The 17627-nt window shown below is 47.2% G+C and overlaps 2 protein-coding genes across 3 annotated transcripts in view; both read right to left on the bottom strand.

Moving 5' to 3' along the window:
• RBM28 (RNA binding motif protein 28) overlaps nucleotides 1–11141 on the bottom strand; it is a 40919-nt gene extending 29778 nt beyond the window's left edge. The window contains exons 1-7 of one of the 2 annotated variants that reach the window (XM_006146861.3): nucleotides 10901–11141; nucleotides 3839–3997; nucleotides 3411–3505; nucleotides 2255–2330; nucleotides 1733–1825; nucleotides 1116–1187; nucleotides 117–303 (exon numbers count right to left, since the gene is read on the bottom strand). In XM_006146861.3, coding sequence (XP_006146923.1) covers nucleotides 117–303; nucleotides 1116–1187; nucleotides 1733–1825; nucleotides 2255–2330; nucleotides 3411–3505; nucleotides 3839–3997; nucleotides 10901–11018 — 800 coding nt within the window. In that variant the 5' untranslated portion in view covers nucleotides 11019–11141. Of the gene's footprint in view, nucleotides 1–116; nucleotides 307–1115; nucleotides 1188–1732; nucleotides 1826–2254; nucleotides 2331–3410; nucleotides 3506–3838; nucleotides 3998–10900 lie in introns of both variants that reach the window. The other variant, XM_006146860.3, reaches the window with a different exon arrangement.
• Nucleotides 11142–16594: 5453 nt separating this feature from the next.
• The window catches only part of PRRT4 (proline rich transmembrane protein 4), a 9425-nt gene continuing 8392 nt past the window's right edge, over nucleotides 16595–17627 (bottom strand). Inside the window, exon 5 of the mRNA XM_014587193.1 lies at nucleotides 16595–16989. Within this exon, the coding sequence (XP_014442679.1) occupies nucleotides 16663–16989 (327 nt within the window). The 3' untranslated portion in view covers nucleotides 16595–16662. The remainder of the gene's footprint in view (nucleotides 16990–17627) is intronic.

The raw sequence follows: 17627 nt of genomic DNA, 5'->3' as shown, positions 1-17627 counted from the left end.
CTTCCTCACACATGTCAATTCTGCATGGGGATGGGGGGCAGAGAAAGATAGGAATTTGTCCTCTCAGAGAAAATCCTGAATTTTCTGGTTATCCCAGAACAGGCTGATCTCCTTACCTTTTCTGAATCTGCACGGGCTTGGTCAAGTTTGATGCTTTACTCCCCCCAGCACTGTCATCATCGTCACTGTCTTCGTCATCATCTTCATCATCTTCATCGTCCTCTTCCCCTTCCACATCCTCTTCCTCCCTAACATTCTTTTTAATAGATCCTTGATGTTCAGGTTCAGAGTTCTTCTCCTGACCTACTGGAAGGAGGTAAAGAATCTAGTTAGGAATTCAATTAATATACAAAGCAAGGTTATTTTAACACGAGTAACAAATACTCCAACTTTCTTTGGTTTTATAGAATTTCACATAGGTTTCTTACTGTATATTAGGAGAAAGTCTGAAAGAAAACCCACCAAAAAAAAAAAGAAAAGAAAAAAAAAACTGTCATCATCCAGATTCCTTCGGCGTTTGTCCCATTTGCAGAAGCCTGAAAGTTAATCTGGCCCCCAAACAAAAGAGGAGGCCTCTGAGCCTCCTCAAACAGCCTGCACTTGTACACAGCAACCAGCACAATGCCCACTCCAAGCCCAGCCATGACTTTAATCTCAGTGAGTTCTGTTCTCTGAGACCCCAGTGGCTTAAAAGCCAATTGTTTTCTAAATAAAACTGAAGTTTTAAGTTTCTCTTTTCTTAATGTTTCATCGCTCCCTCTTATGAAAAGCTGGGAAAGAATAGCAAGTACAGGGGACAGCGAACTCAGACTCCATTCCTCACTCGCATCCATAGAGCGGGCTTAGACTAGAAAGATTCTGTTTCAGGACCAGGTTGCCAGGCAGTACAATATGAGTGGAGAGATAACCCTGGGCTCGTTTCTGGGCCAGCTGGAATTCAGAGTTTTCCTGAATGCTCAGCCTCATTCCTTTAATCTTGTGCTTCTGGAATCTTTAGTTCAATATTCTCACTCTAGCAAGCAAGCGTCCTTACACTTCTATCGCAGACACATGAGCTGTTTCCACACTCTTACCCAGGACACACAAGCCCTCCCACACACACAAGCACACCTTACCTGGGGCAGACGCAGACTGTGTATCTTTATATTTATCCTTTGCCACCGCCCAATCTACAGCCACCATCCGCCCTGTCAGACAGAGAAGTGGCATCAGAATGGATTTCCTCCTTTTAACCTCCCTACCTTCTATAAATGACTTCCTATTCATCGAAGACAATAAAGAAACCAGTGGAGACAAAGCAACTGCCAATTCAGGGAATGCTGATCCCTAAATAAAGCCCCAGTAGTAGCTGCCTAACCTAAGCCTGTCTCTAAGTCAATCCCTTCGTTAGGTGTAGTACCTGGAGTAGCCTCACAGTCAGTTTAACAGCCCACAGAAGCAGAATCATAATTGAGGAGCAAAAACTTAGACACCAACCTGCAACTATCAACAATTACTTCAGGGATATTTTTTCATCAGGAATTTAAGAGAACACTCACCAAATAAAGGATGCTGGCATGAATTCTTTCACGTTTAACTCTAAGATCTAGTACTAGGAATATTTCACCCAAACAGCTTCCATATTAGTGGTGAGATTGTGAGCAATCCAAATACTTTGTGAAAACGTAGAAAATGGGTTACTATGCTAACTCAAAAAATATCTGGGTCAATGCTATGGGTATAGCACACTTACCTTTTATCTCTTTCATGTTCATGCCTTTGAGAGCTTTTCCTGCTTCTAGGAGGTTTTTGAACTGAACAAAAGCAAAACCACGCATCTTCCCATCTGTGTGCAAATGTACAAAGATGTTACAGGCAGCAGGGGGAAGTCAAGAGGACACTAACAAAAATTACAGCAACTTGGGCTGGCAAGATGGTCCAAATGTCACCAACCAGCCAGCCCCTTCCCCAAAGGACAGCTACAGCCTCTTTATGAGAATACTGACTTGGGCTTGGAAAGGGCCACAAACTGTAGCTAGTCTTCTAAAACTAATTCTAATCTACCTGAAATATCATTAGGGGAATAGCATTTGGGTTTCTGTTACCTGTCAAGCACTGGGCAAGACAGTCCACATATATTATATGTAGAACTCATAAAATGTATGACACAGATCTTGTATTCTACTTCAAATGATGCTTAGTTCAAAGGTAATACAGAAAAAGACATGGTAATAAATCTTAATCTAATCTATACCAAATAAAGGTGTACTAGTACCTGGTTTCCTAGGGATATTTACTTCTAGGACAGTTCCAAACTGAGTAAATAGTGTCTTCAAATCATCTTCTGAACACTGAAGCCAAAAGTAAAGAAAGAAAAAGAGAAATATTTTTTTGGAAAATAAACATGAAACATCAACTACTTAGTTAATTCATTAAGAAAAGCTTCGATATTTTTACTACTTTTGCTTTTGAGACTAGGACAGCAATAGAAGACATCTTACTTTATATTTGAGAGACAAGACACATCCGAAAGCTTTTCTGCCTTCCTTTTCTAAGTGGTAGTTTCCCTAAACAAAGGCATCTTCACATTTAATGTCCTTAGCAGATTCTGAATTTAACAGAGCTAAGGTCAGGACCAGCGCTTGGTATAATGGCTAGGCGAGTGCACGCACCCTTAGTCAACCACGGTTCGAGTCCCGGACCTGATGGCTTAAACTCAAGCCAGGCATACGTGCATGCATGCCCAAAATCCCGAGAGGAGAATGGAGAAGAAGGGATTGTGGCGTGGTCATCCCCCCTGGAGGTGATTTCTCACTTTCTGTCTCTCTGTCTCTCTCTGTCTTTCTGGCAAGCGCACGCACCCTATAGCAAAAACCTCTCCAAAAAAAGAAAAGAAAAAACAAAAACAGAGCTAAGGTCATCCCCGAAAAGAAGTAGGTCCAATATATCATCTCAGGGAGGAGCTGCACCAACATGCTTTGTGCTACAATTTCACATTGTTGTGTCCCCTCTGAAACCTCATGCTGTAATTGACACCCAGTGCAGCAGTACTGAGAGGTGGGGCCTAATGAGAGGTGCTCAGGAGGTAAGGGTGCATCCGTCACGAATAGACTAAGGCAGCTCAGTTCTCCCTGATCAGTTCCCCAAGAGAGTGGGCTATTATAAAAGCAAGTCTCCTGCCCACATCTCTCTCTGCCCGTACATACCTGCTGCCCTTCCTGCATGGCTCTGCCATGTGGTGGTGCAGCATGACATGCAGGTCCCTTCTCTCACACTTGCCAGCTAGCAGAATTCTGAGCTAAATAAACCTCTTTTCTTTATAGTATAATCACCGAGTTTCAGGTATTTCTGTTAGAGCGGCACTAAGGGACTACGACACTTGACTCTAACAGCCTTCAGAACACAGAGCATTAGTTTGCTCTGTCACTTACCTTAAAGCTCAGATTCCGAATAATCAATCTGGCTTTCTTATCTGCAGCTTTGGCTTTTTTAGGCTTTGGTTCTTTCTTTGGGAATTCTGAATTTTCTAAAAAGTAAGAGATAATAACATTAATATAAATCTGTGCTCCAAAACCACTCATTTCTAGGCCAGAACATCATGGGAAAAGCTACTAGTGACAGACATCATCTACCTTAGGATCAAGAATGGTAATAACTAGGAACACCAAGTTTTCCAGACTGAGATGGAAACCAAGGACTAAAATGAGTATCAAACACACTGGATGACTTGGGGCATCAAAAGAAGCTCATGAAACTTTAAGTTCTAGAAGAACTCCCATCCACTGCCACTTTGCCTTTCATTATTACACTCCTGCTCCTTGCCATGGGGGAAAACTCCTTTCAATTATCAGAAACTCACCATTTTTCCCCTTTTCTTTGGTCTTGTGCCTTAGTTTTTTCTTGGCGACAGTTACATCGATCTTGCAACCTTCAAAGGTGGTAACCTCCTTAATGGCCCTTTGAACATCTTCCCGCATAGAAAATGTGACGTAGCCAAAGCCTCGGCACACCTTACTTCCTGGAACAATGCAGGGAGGAAGAGGAGGTGTGAGGGAGGGGAAAGGACAGAGAACCACAAGTCATTTCTTCTCTCTACCCGAGTAATATGTGGTAGAGGAAAGTGGACTGGTTTTCAGGAGCCAAAGTAATTTCTCTACTAGTCCCATGTTTTCCACAGGACTTCACTGGAATTAGGACCAAGCATGGCCATCCTTCCTGGGAGTAAATTCTCATTTTTCCCTCTATCTGTCTCTCTCTGGCAAGGGCAAACACATGCCCTAGACACACACCAAAAAAGTAAAAAATAATGAAATGAAAGAACAAATCTACAAAAAAAAAAAAAAAAAAAATTGACACCTGACACCAGTAAAGCATACTGTGACACAGAGATCAGTCTTTTCTCTTAGAACTACTTCTCAAAATAGCCTGCCCACTCACCTTTCAGAAAATGACAATAACAACAAAAATAATCAGGGCCCCTCCTGATCAGTACAACCAAAACTAAAGCAGCTGAAATGTGAAGGTGTTCAATGCCCAAATAAAATCACATACAATAAATACCATGCAGTTTATATGCCTGCACAAAGCACTCACACAAAGAGAATCCTCACCGTAACAACCTGTGAAATAATTCCCATCTTAAAGAGGTTAAGTGGGAGCCAGCAGGTGGTGTGGTGATTAAGGCACTGGACACACACATGGCCAATCACAGTTCAAATCCTGGACCCGACAGCTTGAAACACACCAGGTGCATGTGCACGCGTGCCCAAAATCCCAACAGGAGAATGGAGAAGAGGGGACTGCGATGTGGCCATCCTCCCTGCGGATGATTTCTCACTCCCTGTCTTTCCAGTGAGCACACACACCCTGTAGCAAAAATCTCTCAAAAAAAAAAGGTTAAGTGAGATACCTCTACTACTAAGGAAGACATCATCCAGCATTCCCTCCCTCCCATCCCATGAAGCACAGCACTCTCTGATATTTTGGCCGTTTGCATAGAAAAATGCATTGTTTTTTGTTTCATTTTATGTTTGTTTTGTTTTGTTTTTGGAGAGGTTTATGCTATAAGGCGTGTGCACTTGCCAGAAAGAGACAGAAAGCAAGAAATCATTCCCTGGGGGATGGCCACATCACAATCCCTTCTCCTCCATTCTCCTCGTGGGATCTTGGGCACACGTGCACACGCACCCGGCGTGAGAGCAACGTAGCCATTATGCCATCTGCTGGTCCCATGTTTCATTTTGTTTTTATATTTTTCTGCCATAGGGTATAAACACTTGATGTCAAGAGAGAAAGAGAGATGAAAAGTGAGAAATCACCCCCTAGGGGAGGGTGGCCACGCTGCAATCTTTCTCCTCTACTCTCCTCTTAGGACTTGGGGCATGCACACACACATATACCCAGTATAATCTTCTTTTTCTTTTTCTTCTTTTTTTTGGGAGAGGTTTTTGCTATAGGGTGCATGTACTTGCCAGACAGACAGAGAGAGAAAGAGAGACAGAAAGCGAGAAATCACCCCCCAGGGGGGATGGCCACGCTGCAATTCCTTCTCCTCCATTCTCCTCTCAGGATCTTGGGCACGCATGCACACGCACCTGGCATGAGTTTAAGCCACCGGGTCTGGGACTCGAACTGCAATTGACTACGTGGGAGTTCAGCGACATAGCCATTACGCTAACTGCTGGTCCCCCAGTATGATTTTCAAGTCAACACATCCAAAACTCAAACTGCAGCCGGCCATGTGAGAATCCAGTGTCTTAATGACCAAACCACCTGCTGGCCCAGAAAATGCATCGTTTTTTAAAAAGCAAGATTTTGTTAAAGATTCTTCTTCTTTTATTTTCTTTGGAGAGGTTTTTGCTATAGGGTATGTGCACTTGCCAGAAAGACAGAAAGAGAGAAATCACCCCCGCAGGGGGGATGGCCACGCTGCAATTCCTTCTCCTCCATTCTCCTCTCGGGATCTTGGGCACGCACGCACATGTGCCCAGCCTGAGTTTAAGCCACCGGGTCTGGGACTCGAACCTCAGTCAACTACATGGGAGTTCAGCGACATAGCCATTACACCAACTGCTGGTCCCAAGATTCAGATAAAATATGCTAAGTTTAAGGTAAGATTACCCATAGCTTATATCCTGAGAACTCAAAAATGATTTCCTATTTAATGGCCTGTTCTTCCCCTGAGGACACCCACTTTTCACTGTAGTGTTTCTCAAATTTTTTTGAAAACTCACAATAAGGGATGCAAGTTATACTGGAATCCTGTATATATGTAGTCCTTTTTATCGTTAAGGTTTTTTGTCATAAGGCATGGGTGCTCACCAGAGAGAGACAGAGACAGAGAGAGGGAAAATGAGAAACCATTCACTCAGTGGGAAATGGCCATGCTGCAATCCCTTCTCCTCCATTCTCCTCCTTGGATTTTGGGAATGCACGCACATGTGCCAGCTTGATTTTCAAGCCACTGGGTCTGGGACTCAAACCACAGTGAGCCATGTGGCAGTCCAGTACCTTAACCACACGACCCCCTGGCCCCACACAATCTTTTTTTTTTAAGTGTATTTATTTCCTCCATGAAAGCGAGAAACAGAGGTTGGAAAAACAGCACTCCCAACAGGTTCCTAATGCTGTGGTCCACCCTCCACGCACATACTCTCACACACACCTGCCTGCAGCCAGCCCTGGATTATGGACACACACATGCCTAGAGTATTCGACCCGTCCTATATGGAAATATTTCACAGAGCATCACAATCTACTGCTGTGTCACTGTCCAGCTCCCCTGCCACATAGATTCTTTATATGAAACTAAAAAGGGCCAGACAGTGGTGCAGCAGTAAGATGCCACATGCTACAAGGCTGATCCATAAGGGAATGTTCCAAGTTTGCACCTGGAGACCTCCCTGAGCACACTGGGCATGCCCATGCACATGACCCAGGGCTGACTGAGGCTGAGGATGGATGGTAGCATCAAGACTCTATAGGGGTGCTGTCCCTCTTACTTATGGAAAAAAATTAGTAAACTTAAAAGAAAAAAACTAAAGTAAAAGTTTTATAAATACTTATCCTTTACCATATAAGCATGTACTCCTTCTATACTATTTCATTTTCTTTTTTAATTCTAGTTACAGAGTCAGCAGGTGGCATAGTGGTTAAGGTGCTGGACTCCCACATGGTCGATCACAGCTCGAGTCCTGAATCCGGTGGCTTGAAACTCACAACAGACATGGATGCATGCATGTCTGCCCAAAATCCCGAGAGGAGAATAGAGAAGAGACAGCAGCATGGTCATTCACCCTAGGGGGTGATTTCTCACCTTTTGTCTCTCTGTCTCTCTCTTTCTCTCCAGCAAACACACACACACCCTACAGCAAAATCTCTCAAAAAAAATAAAAAAATAAAATTCCAGGACCAGCAGTTAGCGTAATGGCTATGTCACTGGACTCCCATGTAGTCGACCACGGTTTGAGTCCCGGACCCAGTGGCTTAAACTCAACCCGGGCGCATGCGCATCCAAGATCCCAAGAGGAGAATGGAGGAGAAGGGACTGCAGCGTGGCCATCCCCCCTTAGGGAGGTGATTTCTCGCTTTCTGTCTCTCTGTTCCTCTCTATCCTTCTGGCAAGCGTACGCACCCTATAGCAAAAACCTCTCCAAAAAAGGAAAAAAAAAATTCTAGTCATAACCCACTCAAGACCCACTAATAGGTAATGACCTGCAGTTTATATCACACTCCTGGACAGCATGCTCATTCACCTATGTCTATACTTCAAATGACAAAGAACCACGCAGGTGCCATGACCTGTATAGCACTCAGGGCCAAGTGGACAACAGTAACTGTAATTTGTGCTAACAAAATAGAAGCTAGGCAGGGTATGATTATTAGCACGTCAGTCTGTCTACTCACATACTCGAATACCAGGGGGATGGAAGTCAACGAGATGTCAGTTCCCAGCAGCTGTGTGCAGAAAGGCAAAGAGGCAGCCACCTACACGGCACCCTGGTGACTTGGAAGGGAATAAATGTATATTCTAGGTAATATCAGGTGCCTATCTTGCATGCCCTTTGACAGTCTAGGTAAGAGGAAGGAATGCTTCTACAATTAAAATACTTATTAGTACAGGCCAGCTGGTGGGATGGTGTTTAAGGCGGCTAGATCCCACATAGACAACTGCATGGTTTAAATCCCCTGACCTGGTGGCTTAAAAAACATACTGGGTGAGGAGTCAGCAGGTGGCATGGTAGTTAAAGTGCACTGGATTCACACATGGCCAACTGTGATTCAAGTCCTGGACCTGGCGGCTTGCTTTCTCACTTTGACGCTCTGTCTGTCACTGTCTCTCTCTGGTCAAATTAAAATAATAGTAATAATGATTAATAAAATTAAATTAAAAATAAAATAATTCTTAAAAAAAAAAGAAAAACTGGGGGGACCAGCAGTTAGCGTAATGGCTATGCCGCTGGACTCCCACATAGTCGACCGCGGTTCGTGTCCTGGACCCGGTGGCTTAAGACTCATGCCAGGCGCGCGTGCGTGCGTGCCAAAAATCCCGAGAGGAGGACGGAGAAGGGATTGCGGCATGGCCATCCCCCCGGGGGGTGATTTCTCGGTTTCTGTCTCTCTGTCTCTCTCTGTCTGTCTGGCGCGCACACGTGCCCTATAGCAAAAACCTCTCCAAAAAAAAAATACTGGGTGCATGTACATGCGTACCCAAATTCCCAACAGGAGAATGGAGGAGAGAGAATTGTGGTGTGACCATCCCCTTAGGGGGGTGCTTTCTCACTTTCTCTCTCTTTCTGTCTCTCTCTGGTGAGTGTATGCTCCCTATAACAATTTAAAAAATAATTCCAGACCCAGCAGTTTGAGGAACATGCCAAGGGCATATGCATGCATGCCCAAAATCCCAAGAAGAGAATGGAGAAGGGATTACAGCCTGGTCATTTGTCCTAGAGGATGACTTCTCACTTTCCCTTTCTCTCTCTCTGGCAAGTTAAGTGTAAGTGCCCCATAGCAAAAACTAATTTAAAAAAACTTCAATGGAAAAAATAAATAAAATATATATTTTTTTAATTTGTCCTCACTCAGACCTGCAGGCGGCATGTAAGTTAAGGCAGCTGGATCCCACATGGCCTACCGCCCTGTTCAAGTCCCAGACCTGGCTGCTTGAAAATCATGCCAAGCTTGTGTGTAAGTGTGCCCCAAATCCCAAAAGGAGAATGGAGGAAAATGGATTGTGGACTCTCCACCTAGTAAGGCTGATGAAATAACTGTCATATACAGCACCATGCTGGGCACGTGTGCGTGTGTGCCCAAGATCCCAAGAGAAGAACAGAGAAGAACAGAGAAGGGATTGCGGCGTGGCCACCCCCCCTGGGGGGTGATTTCTCGCTTTCTGTCTCTGTGTCTCTGTCTGTCTGGCAAGCGCATGCGCCCTATAGCAAAAACCTCATTAAAAAAAAAAAAAAAAAAAAAAAAAAAAAAACAGTGGCTTCTGTGTAAAAGCCAAGGTCTTCGCAATAGCCTATAAGGTCCAACATGACCTAGTACTCAAGATCTCATCTCCTAATTCTCTTCTGCTTACTCACTGCACTCCAGTTGCCCTGGCCTCCTTACTGATCCTCTAATGCACTAGGCACTCCTGTTTCAGTATCCTTGAGCTTAAGTTCCTCTGCCTGGATTGCTTGTCTCCTAGAAGACATGTGCTCACTCTCTCACTTCAGGCAGACCTTCCTTGGCCATGGTATCCATGCTGCCACCCCTAGCTCTCTGAATGGAACATATGTAAACTCTCTAACCCCTTCCCCTTCCTCCTTAGCATTTATCAGCATTATCATTTCACTATGTAGTTATTATTAATTTTTTTGCTAGAGGGTACAGGAAAAGAAAAAGACACCTGCAACAGAATGTAGTCACAATGCAATCCCTTCTCCATTTCTTCAACCTATCAGGACTTGGGGCACATACCTACTGTGTTTTTCAAGCCAACAGGACAAGGTGTGAACCACAGCGGGCCATGTGGGATGTATCCCCCTTAACAAGGTCAAGGACATAGCCCACTAATTTTATTTATTGTCTGTCTTCTGCACCTTGAACATATAAAAGCAAAGATTTGGGTTTGGTGTCTGCACTGCTGTATCTCCAGGACTAAAATAGTGCCTGCCACACAGTAAGCATTTTGTAAGTGTTTACTGAATAAATTTAAAAATGAGTAACAGGGACCGGAAGATGGTGCAATGGTCACATCACTGGACTCTCCTGTAGTCGACAGGGGCTCAAGTCCTGGACCCAGCAGCTTAAAACTCAGACCAGGCATTGGTGCATGCATCCCCAAAGTTCCAAGAGAATGGAGAAGGGATTGCGGAGTAGCCATACCCCCTGGAGAGTGACACATCACGAATGCACATGCCCTATAGCAAATATCTCTAAAAAAAGAATAATATACTGCCAAAGAATTCCAGGTCTGATGATCAAATTCTAGGTCCACTACTTATTAGCTGTATGAACTTAAACTAAAGTTATTAAACTTCCTTAAACCTCAGATTCCAACCTGTAAAACAGGATTAGGACTCTCCACCTAGTAAGACTGATGAAATAACTGTCATACACAGCACCATGTCCGGCATCAGCTGACTCTCAATAAACTTCACTGATGCTTTATTTAAAATTAGCTATTTTCCTCATACCAGATCTTGTATGTGAGCACAAATAAATGGAAAGCGCTATAGAAACGTAAGGGGATGCTTTGCCTTTCATAAACCAGCCTCTATTTATCTTTAGGTTGGGGAAAGAAACTCAATCCCCAGGCCCTCTTCTTGGGAGCGGGTAAAGGCTTAATCCGCCAGATGAAGTTTGGGAACGTGTCCTCGCCCCCATCCCGCTCCCAGGAACCGCAGGGGAAATCTCGGCCGCCCCGCCCCCCTACCTTTCTCGGTCACCACGAAGCACTGCTTCACCGGCCCCACCTGACTGAACAGTTCCTCCAGCTGCTTACTGCTGGCTGAGGGCGGAAGGCGGCCCACAAACAGGGTCGAGGTAGCCATCAGACCAAGAAACCCGAGGCTCGTGAGACCCCGGAGCAGGCCAGGCACCGGCACGCGAGCCGAGAGGTTCGCTCTAGCAGGCCAAGCACGCCAAGGTGCCGGGAAGTTCCGGAAGTGCTCGTTGGTGAAAAAAGTCCGGAGGAAAACATGGCGGGGATAGAGAGAAAACGTTCCGGGTTGAAGAAAAATAAATTAATAACACCGCCCCGGGGGCGGAGCTTTTTGGGCGGGGCTCATCCCCTGTCCCTGCACCGCTTCTGACACTGTAGGAAAACTTGGCGTGAGCAATTATGTCCTTGTTTAAAATCTCACCTCCAGGAGATCGACCCCAAATTCACCAGGACAGGCAGAAGTCGTTTTTGCCCCGAGCCTAACCCAAGATCTGACATATAATAGGTGTTTAATAAATATTTTCTGAAGTGTCTGCACAGATTACATGCATAAAACACAATAAGAATGTACAAAGACACGAGTATGTCACATACATCATTCAGACAACTTTCATATTCGCAGAGAATGAGATATCTGTCACCTTGGGCTCACAGAATAATCGTAGCTACTAATATATGCATGGACACAATTATTTTTAATAAATCTTTACTGAACGTCTGCCATGTGCCAACCATTTGGGATAAAATTGGTGAACTATGAAAAGACAGGGTCCGTACCCTCGTGAAAAATAGTCTATTGGGGAAGACAGACACTAATCAGAAGACATATTAAAAATAAATCACAGCAGGTATACTGCAAGGTCATATCAGAACACGTCCAAAGTAAACATAACATCCAGCTCAATAGACCTAGAATGCAGGTCCACTCAGTGACAGATCCCTAAGGTCAGCTTATGAGACAGACTCAAGGTTGAAAGGTCTCAGTGGCCAGAAGGGAACTTGAGTGCACCTGTTCTGGAATACAGTGTGTCAGCCATCCCACTGGGCTCAGGAAAGCACCTCTGTGTCAGATCACTGCACCAGAACACCTAGCCGAAAAAGTACACACAAGGTGTTTTTGAAATCGTTATTTTCAAATGGAAGTAACATAGTACAAAGAAAATTTTTTAAATACAGTGAAAAGTAAGTTTCCTGTTCTCTTCAAGCCCTATCCACCTTCAATGTACTTTGAATGGATGAATGAGTGGTTAATAGTGATGGAACAGAAGAAAGAGAGAATGTGAAACATCAGATTTATAATGTCGTAGGTCCAAATAATTAATATATGGTTAAAAGAAAATGTCGCAGCTTTTTTGGGGAGGTAGGTTGGCTTTTTTTGTTTTGGTTTTGGTTTTTTGGGGGGTTTTTTGTTTTGGTTTTGGTTTTTTAATTTTTGCCATAGAGCACCTGTGCTCACCAAAGAGAGACAGACTGAGAGGAAAAGTGAGAAATCACTCCCCAGCGGGGATGGCCACATTGAAATCCCTTCTACTCCTTTCTTCTCCTGGAATTTTGGATGGGCACATGCAACGTGCCCAGCATGATTTCAAGCCACCAGGTCTGGGATTCAGACCATGTCCTGTTATGTGGGAGTCTAGCACCTTTACCAGGAAGCCACCTGCTGGGCCCGCCCACAGCTATTTTTAAACTCAGGAAAGAAACATTGAAATACAAAACAGATTTTTAAGGCTACTGAGTTCATCCTATCCAAGATACAAAGAGGCCAAATAGACTAAGGAAATAAGGTACCAAGTTTGAGCAATGTTAGTTTGAGACTCTCCATTCTTTCCTCTTCTTTCTCCTTCCCTCCTGCCCACTCCTCCACCTCCACCCTAACAATTGAAATTCTATCCCCATAGCCTAAATTGCAAGCTTTGAGGGCCCAGTCACAGGGAGGCCACCTTGATCCTGGCTGCAGTAAGTACAAGGAAAAGAACCCTTCTCAAGGTTCCAATATCCCTTTGCAACACCTCCTACAAATGCTGTTTTAAATATTAATACTTCAGACCCAGTTATTCCTCAAAAAAAAAAAAAAAAAAAACTAAATTAAACTGTGTACTTTTGCCCATCAGGGGGCAGCAGCCACCCACAGTGCTGTGTTCTGTGCCCCTTAGGGAGGATGATAGTGCAGTAGACCCTCCATACCCTGCCCAGGGTTTGGCCCTGGCCCTCCATCTGTCTCCCAGCCTTAACCTCAGCCTCTTCCCTTACTATCCGTTCACATCAGGGAGAGCATACAGTTCTTCAATCGGGAATATTTGCTCATTTATCTACCCAGAACACACGCAGCGTTCTTTATTAAATAACAGGAGTCACAGTACCCTGCACCACCAGCAGCGCGGCTTCCAGGGGAAACAAACTGCCGGCCTCCCCCTCATCCATCACTGCTCACGAGCAGTGGGAGGATGTCCAAGGTGCCTGGGCTGTTCTGAACCAGTCTCTCCAAAGCCCCATCTCTCTGGTTTCATTCTCCTTTGCAAGCCAAACCTTATACTGAACATTCTTGTTTTTAGCTCATCTCACAATTCTAATGAATTACTTGCACTCTTGTGATTATTCGTGACATTAGTTGTTTCCTATCTGCCTTTCTACCCAAAGACCTTCAGCTTTGTAAATTTAGGAGTAGTGTCAACCTCGTTCACTTGCCTATCCCCAGCACCTAGCACATTGCTAGCATTCGATAAATGTTTTTTTAGAGAATGAATGAATAAATGAATGTGAGTTCTTCTCTTGGCTCCCCACAGTACCAAGATTTGGAACTGAAAATGTATGCATTAGGAGCTACCTGGGAAACACCTGTGGGCAAGGGATAAGGCAAACCCAAGGAAAGGGTTGTCTAACCAAACTCTTGGCCTCTTGATAAAGTCAAAGGGCTGAAGTTAGTCTTGCTGAGGAAAATCAAATGGGAGAGCCAGTGACATGGTGGTTAAGGCAGCTGGATCCCACATGGCCAACTGCATGGTTTGAGTCCCAGACCTAGTGGCTTGAAGAACACCCCAGGCATGGGACCAGCAGTTAGCGTAATGGCTGTGTCACTGAACTCCCATGTAGTCAACCACAGTTCGAGTCCCAAACCTGGTAGCTTAAGCTCATGCCGGGCATGTGTGTGTGCGTGCCCAAGATCCCAAGAGAATGAAGGAGAAGGGATCGTGGGGTGGCCATCCCCCCAAGGGGTGATTTCTCACTTTCTATCTCTCTGTCTTTCTGGCGAACCGTTTCCTATAAAAAATCCTCGAAAAAAAAAAAAAAAAAAAAAAAAAAGAACATCCCAGGCATGTGCATGCCCGAAATCCCAAGAGGAGAATGGAGAAGGGATTGTGGTGTGGCCATCCCCCGTGGAGGGGAGGGATTTCTCACTTTGCCTCTCTCTCTTTGTTTCTCTGTGGTACATACATACATCCATAGCAAAAATGTTTTAGAAAAGGCGAGAGAGAAACACAGAGAAATGGACTAGGGGTATGCAGGGCTCAGACCACTCTGAAGGGAAGTATGTGCATAAACCCAAGGACCCATGGTGAGGAGAGTGAGTGAGAGAGCAGCTGGCAAGGAGTCAAGTGAGGAAGAGATGACAGAGGAACTGCGTGTGAGCAGCAGCAGATGAGAGGCAGATGGAAGAGTAAGTGGGCAAGAAAGGGAGCCATTTCTCAATGCAGCAAGCACTCCTTGCATGACACAAAGCAGCTCCGGTTCTCGGCCTGCTGCAGCCACTACGACACCAGTGAGAAATGCCTGTAATTAGGAGGTTGGCAGTTCTCTGGGCCTCAGCCCAGAGTGACGATGCAGCAAGAATTTCTGAGGCAGGCTGAGCCAGGTGATGGAGGAGACACAGCCAGAACCATTCCAGTTCCATCCCTCAGCTGTGCCTGCACCAGTTTTCCCCCCATTTCTCTTCCCTCTGACGGCTCTCATCCTCCCCCAAAATCGCTGACTCCCCATCTCCCTCTGGACATTCCTCTTGGCCAAGACAGATCTTCATTTGCAAGGACAGTGCTCAAATCCTTCCACGGGTGCATTAGAACTGGTCTGGCTAAAGGCCCACCTACTCCTGGCCTCTGGCCTGTTTCCTTCTTGGTCCCCTGGCCTCCCTTCTCCAACCCCATGAGCTAGTGGGCAGAGTTAGAAGAAAAGCCCCTTGGGTTCCTCTTTTTCCCAGTTGAGCCTAGAGTGTGTGCCCCTGCAGGTCTTCCTGAGATGTGCAGGACATCTGCCAAAACGCGGTGAGATTTCCATTTTCACACCTAAACGTGACCCTGTTCTTATGCCACTCCAAACCACTGCATGTTAGCCAAATGACACACACACACACATACTATGCAGCTCAGAGCCAAATGCTCCAGGCAAGGGAGGAATTACGGAAGTCTGGTGGCCCAATGTGTTCCTGGGTCTCTGCGCTGAGTTCTGCTTTGGGAGCTAGGCTAGGGCTGTAAAGCAGAGGGTGGAGACAGCTAGCTTTCTCCAAGAGCCGCACCCTTGGGAGATGAGAGTTCGGGAGGGTGGGAGGACAAGCCCAACTTTGAGAGGCTCTGTGGGTGAGTGAAGAACACAATTAAATCCAAAACTGTGGAACTGTGACAGAGAGCTTGTTGGGGATCCCGGCTCGAGGTGCTCAGGCCCTTTTACATGTGTATCAACATTCCATGAAAGACATCGCCACTAACTGGTCCCCAGACAGCCTCCTGGAACACACGCATTTCCACGGATGACTACAGAGTTTCTGCCTCACTCTGCAGGGCCATGTTTCATCGCTGCAGAAAGCCACTTCCTAGGAAGTCATAAGGATCTTCAAGGGACTGCTTTTCCAAAACCCTCATTCAGCCACGGGACAAGACTCCTTGGTCTTGTGTGAGTGTCTCTGGGGTCTGAGCAGGAGCCACCACACCCCAGTTTCTTCTTTTCCACTTCTGGTGGAGCCGCTACAGCTGTTCCCCCCTCTAAGCTTTTCTAAGAAAGCCAGAACTTTCTCCTCTGAAAATATTTTATTGATAAATTAACTCTGAAAGCATTCACCTCCCACCCACCTGCTGTAAAGTCTCCTAAGTGGGCCTGGGATCCTTCTGTGGGGAGAGGTCACATGGAAGACAGGGAGTCTCACTCACACCAGGGTGGGATTCCTGGGCATGGCAGAGGTGGGAATGGGGCTGAGGATAGCCCCTCACTCAGCACCAGAGTGGGGAGTGGTCATTAGGAGAGAGGAGCACCTTGGAGCTTTATTGCTGGTGAATGCCAAGGAGAGATCCCTGCCAGCCTAGAATGGCCACTGTGGACATCAGTGCCCAGGGCTCCAGAGAGGGTGGCACTGATTCCCAGTAACAGAGCCTGGCGGCTGACCCACCCACCCAGGGGCCCCTGGATGGGGAAGGGAGCGGGGAGAGGTATCTGAGCCAGGCAGGATTGGGGAAAGGTTACAGTGTATAGGTCTTGGTCAGAGCAGGTGCCAGAAAGGGGTGGGTGGAGAGGCAACAAGGTGCCCGCCTCTTCACAGGTCTATGGTGTCGCTGCCCACGCTCAGCTCGTCGATCTGCCGGCAGGCATCCAGGAATTGCTCCTGCAGCAAGGCCTCCTCTGCCTGCAGCTCAGGGGCTGGCTCTGGGGAGTCGCGAGAGGGTGGAGACAGGGCCTGATAGGATCCTGAGGCAGGGAGGCTAGGGCTGCTTCCTGAGGGCCTCGGGGGACTAAGGACACAGACCAGCGGACAGCGCGGGGGCCTGTCGGGGCTAGAGCATAGCAGCATGGATGAGCTGTCCCGTGAGAGTCCGCACAACGAGCCAGATGAGGCGCTGCTGCCGGCGGGCCAGGCCCCCGGGGAGGGCAGTTCTGGGGGCAGCGGGGATCCAGGGGCTGCCTCTGACCTCCCACTGGGCCCGACCTGGGTCTTCGTCCCCAGCGAGGCTGTACGGTAGAGGCCGAGTCCAGGTAGGGTGTCCCCGAAGGCAGGGCCTTGGAAAAGGCTTGGTGAGAGCAGGGCCTCGCTGCCGAGGGCCTCCTCGATGCTGCGCCGCAGGTTGATTGGGGATGGAGGGCGGAAGTCCACGGTGCAATCGCTGCAAGGGGAGGAGGCCTGGGACGGGGCCTGGTTGGCCGTTGTGCCTTCGAAGCCCTGGCAGCCACCTCCCTGGAGTAGGAGATCGGGGCCTGGCCCTGCCAGGGCGCATAGTTGAAGCAGCTCTGCATCGCCACGTGCTATGGCGTTCCCCAAGGGCTCTTTGTCCGGAGGCCCGGTGACCCAACCTGCAGGCAGCAATGGGGCTGCATGGCCTGGGGACAAACGGAAGAGCTTGGCCCAGCAGCGAGGTGGCACTCGGGGGCTGCAGAGGGCGGGGTAGAGTCCCAGCAGTGCCAACGGGAGCGCAACGCCCACCTCGCCAAGGCGCAGGCCTAGCTGGAAAGCCCACCAGGGCCAGGGCCCCTCCAGGCCAGGTTGGCCGCCATAGCCCAGGGCGTGCAACACCTCGTAACCCTGTAGGGCACCGCTCAGCAGCCCGAAGGTGCCCGCCACAGGGGCTGTGCGCGCTGCGCGCCGCCAGGACTCCCTTGGGGCGAAAGGGCTGCGCGCCTGCGGTAGAGGGGTGGCGCCTTTGAAGCCAGACCCTCCCAGGGGCGCTCCGGCTCGCCGACGACGACCCCCCCAGCAGGAGAGCGCCAGCAGGAGCCCAGAAAGGAGGGTGGCCAGGAAGGCGTG

The sequence above is a fragment of the Tupaia chinensis genome, unplaced genomic scaffold, assembly GCF_000334495.1.
Source record: "Tupaia chinensis unplaced genomic scaffold, TupChi_1.0 Scaffold000192_1, whole genome shotgun sequence".
In the NCBI taxonomy this organism is placed as follows: domain Eukaryota; kingdom Metazoa; phylum Chordata; class Mammalia; order Scandentia; family Tupaiidae; genus Tupaia; species Tupaia belangeri.
This window is presented reverse-complemented; position numbering and strand designations above follow the sequence as displayed.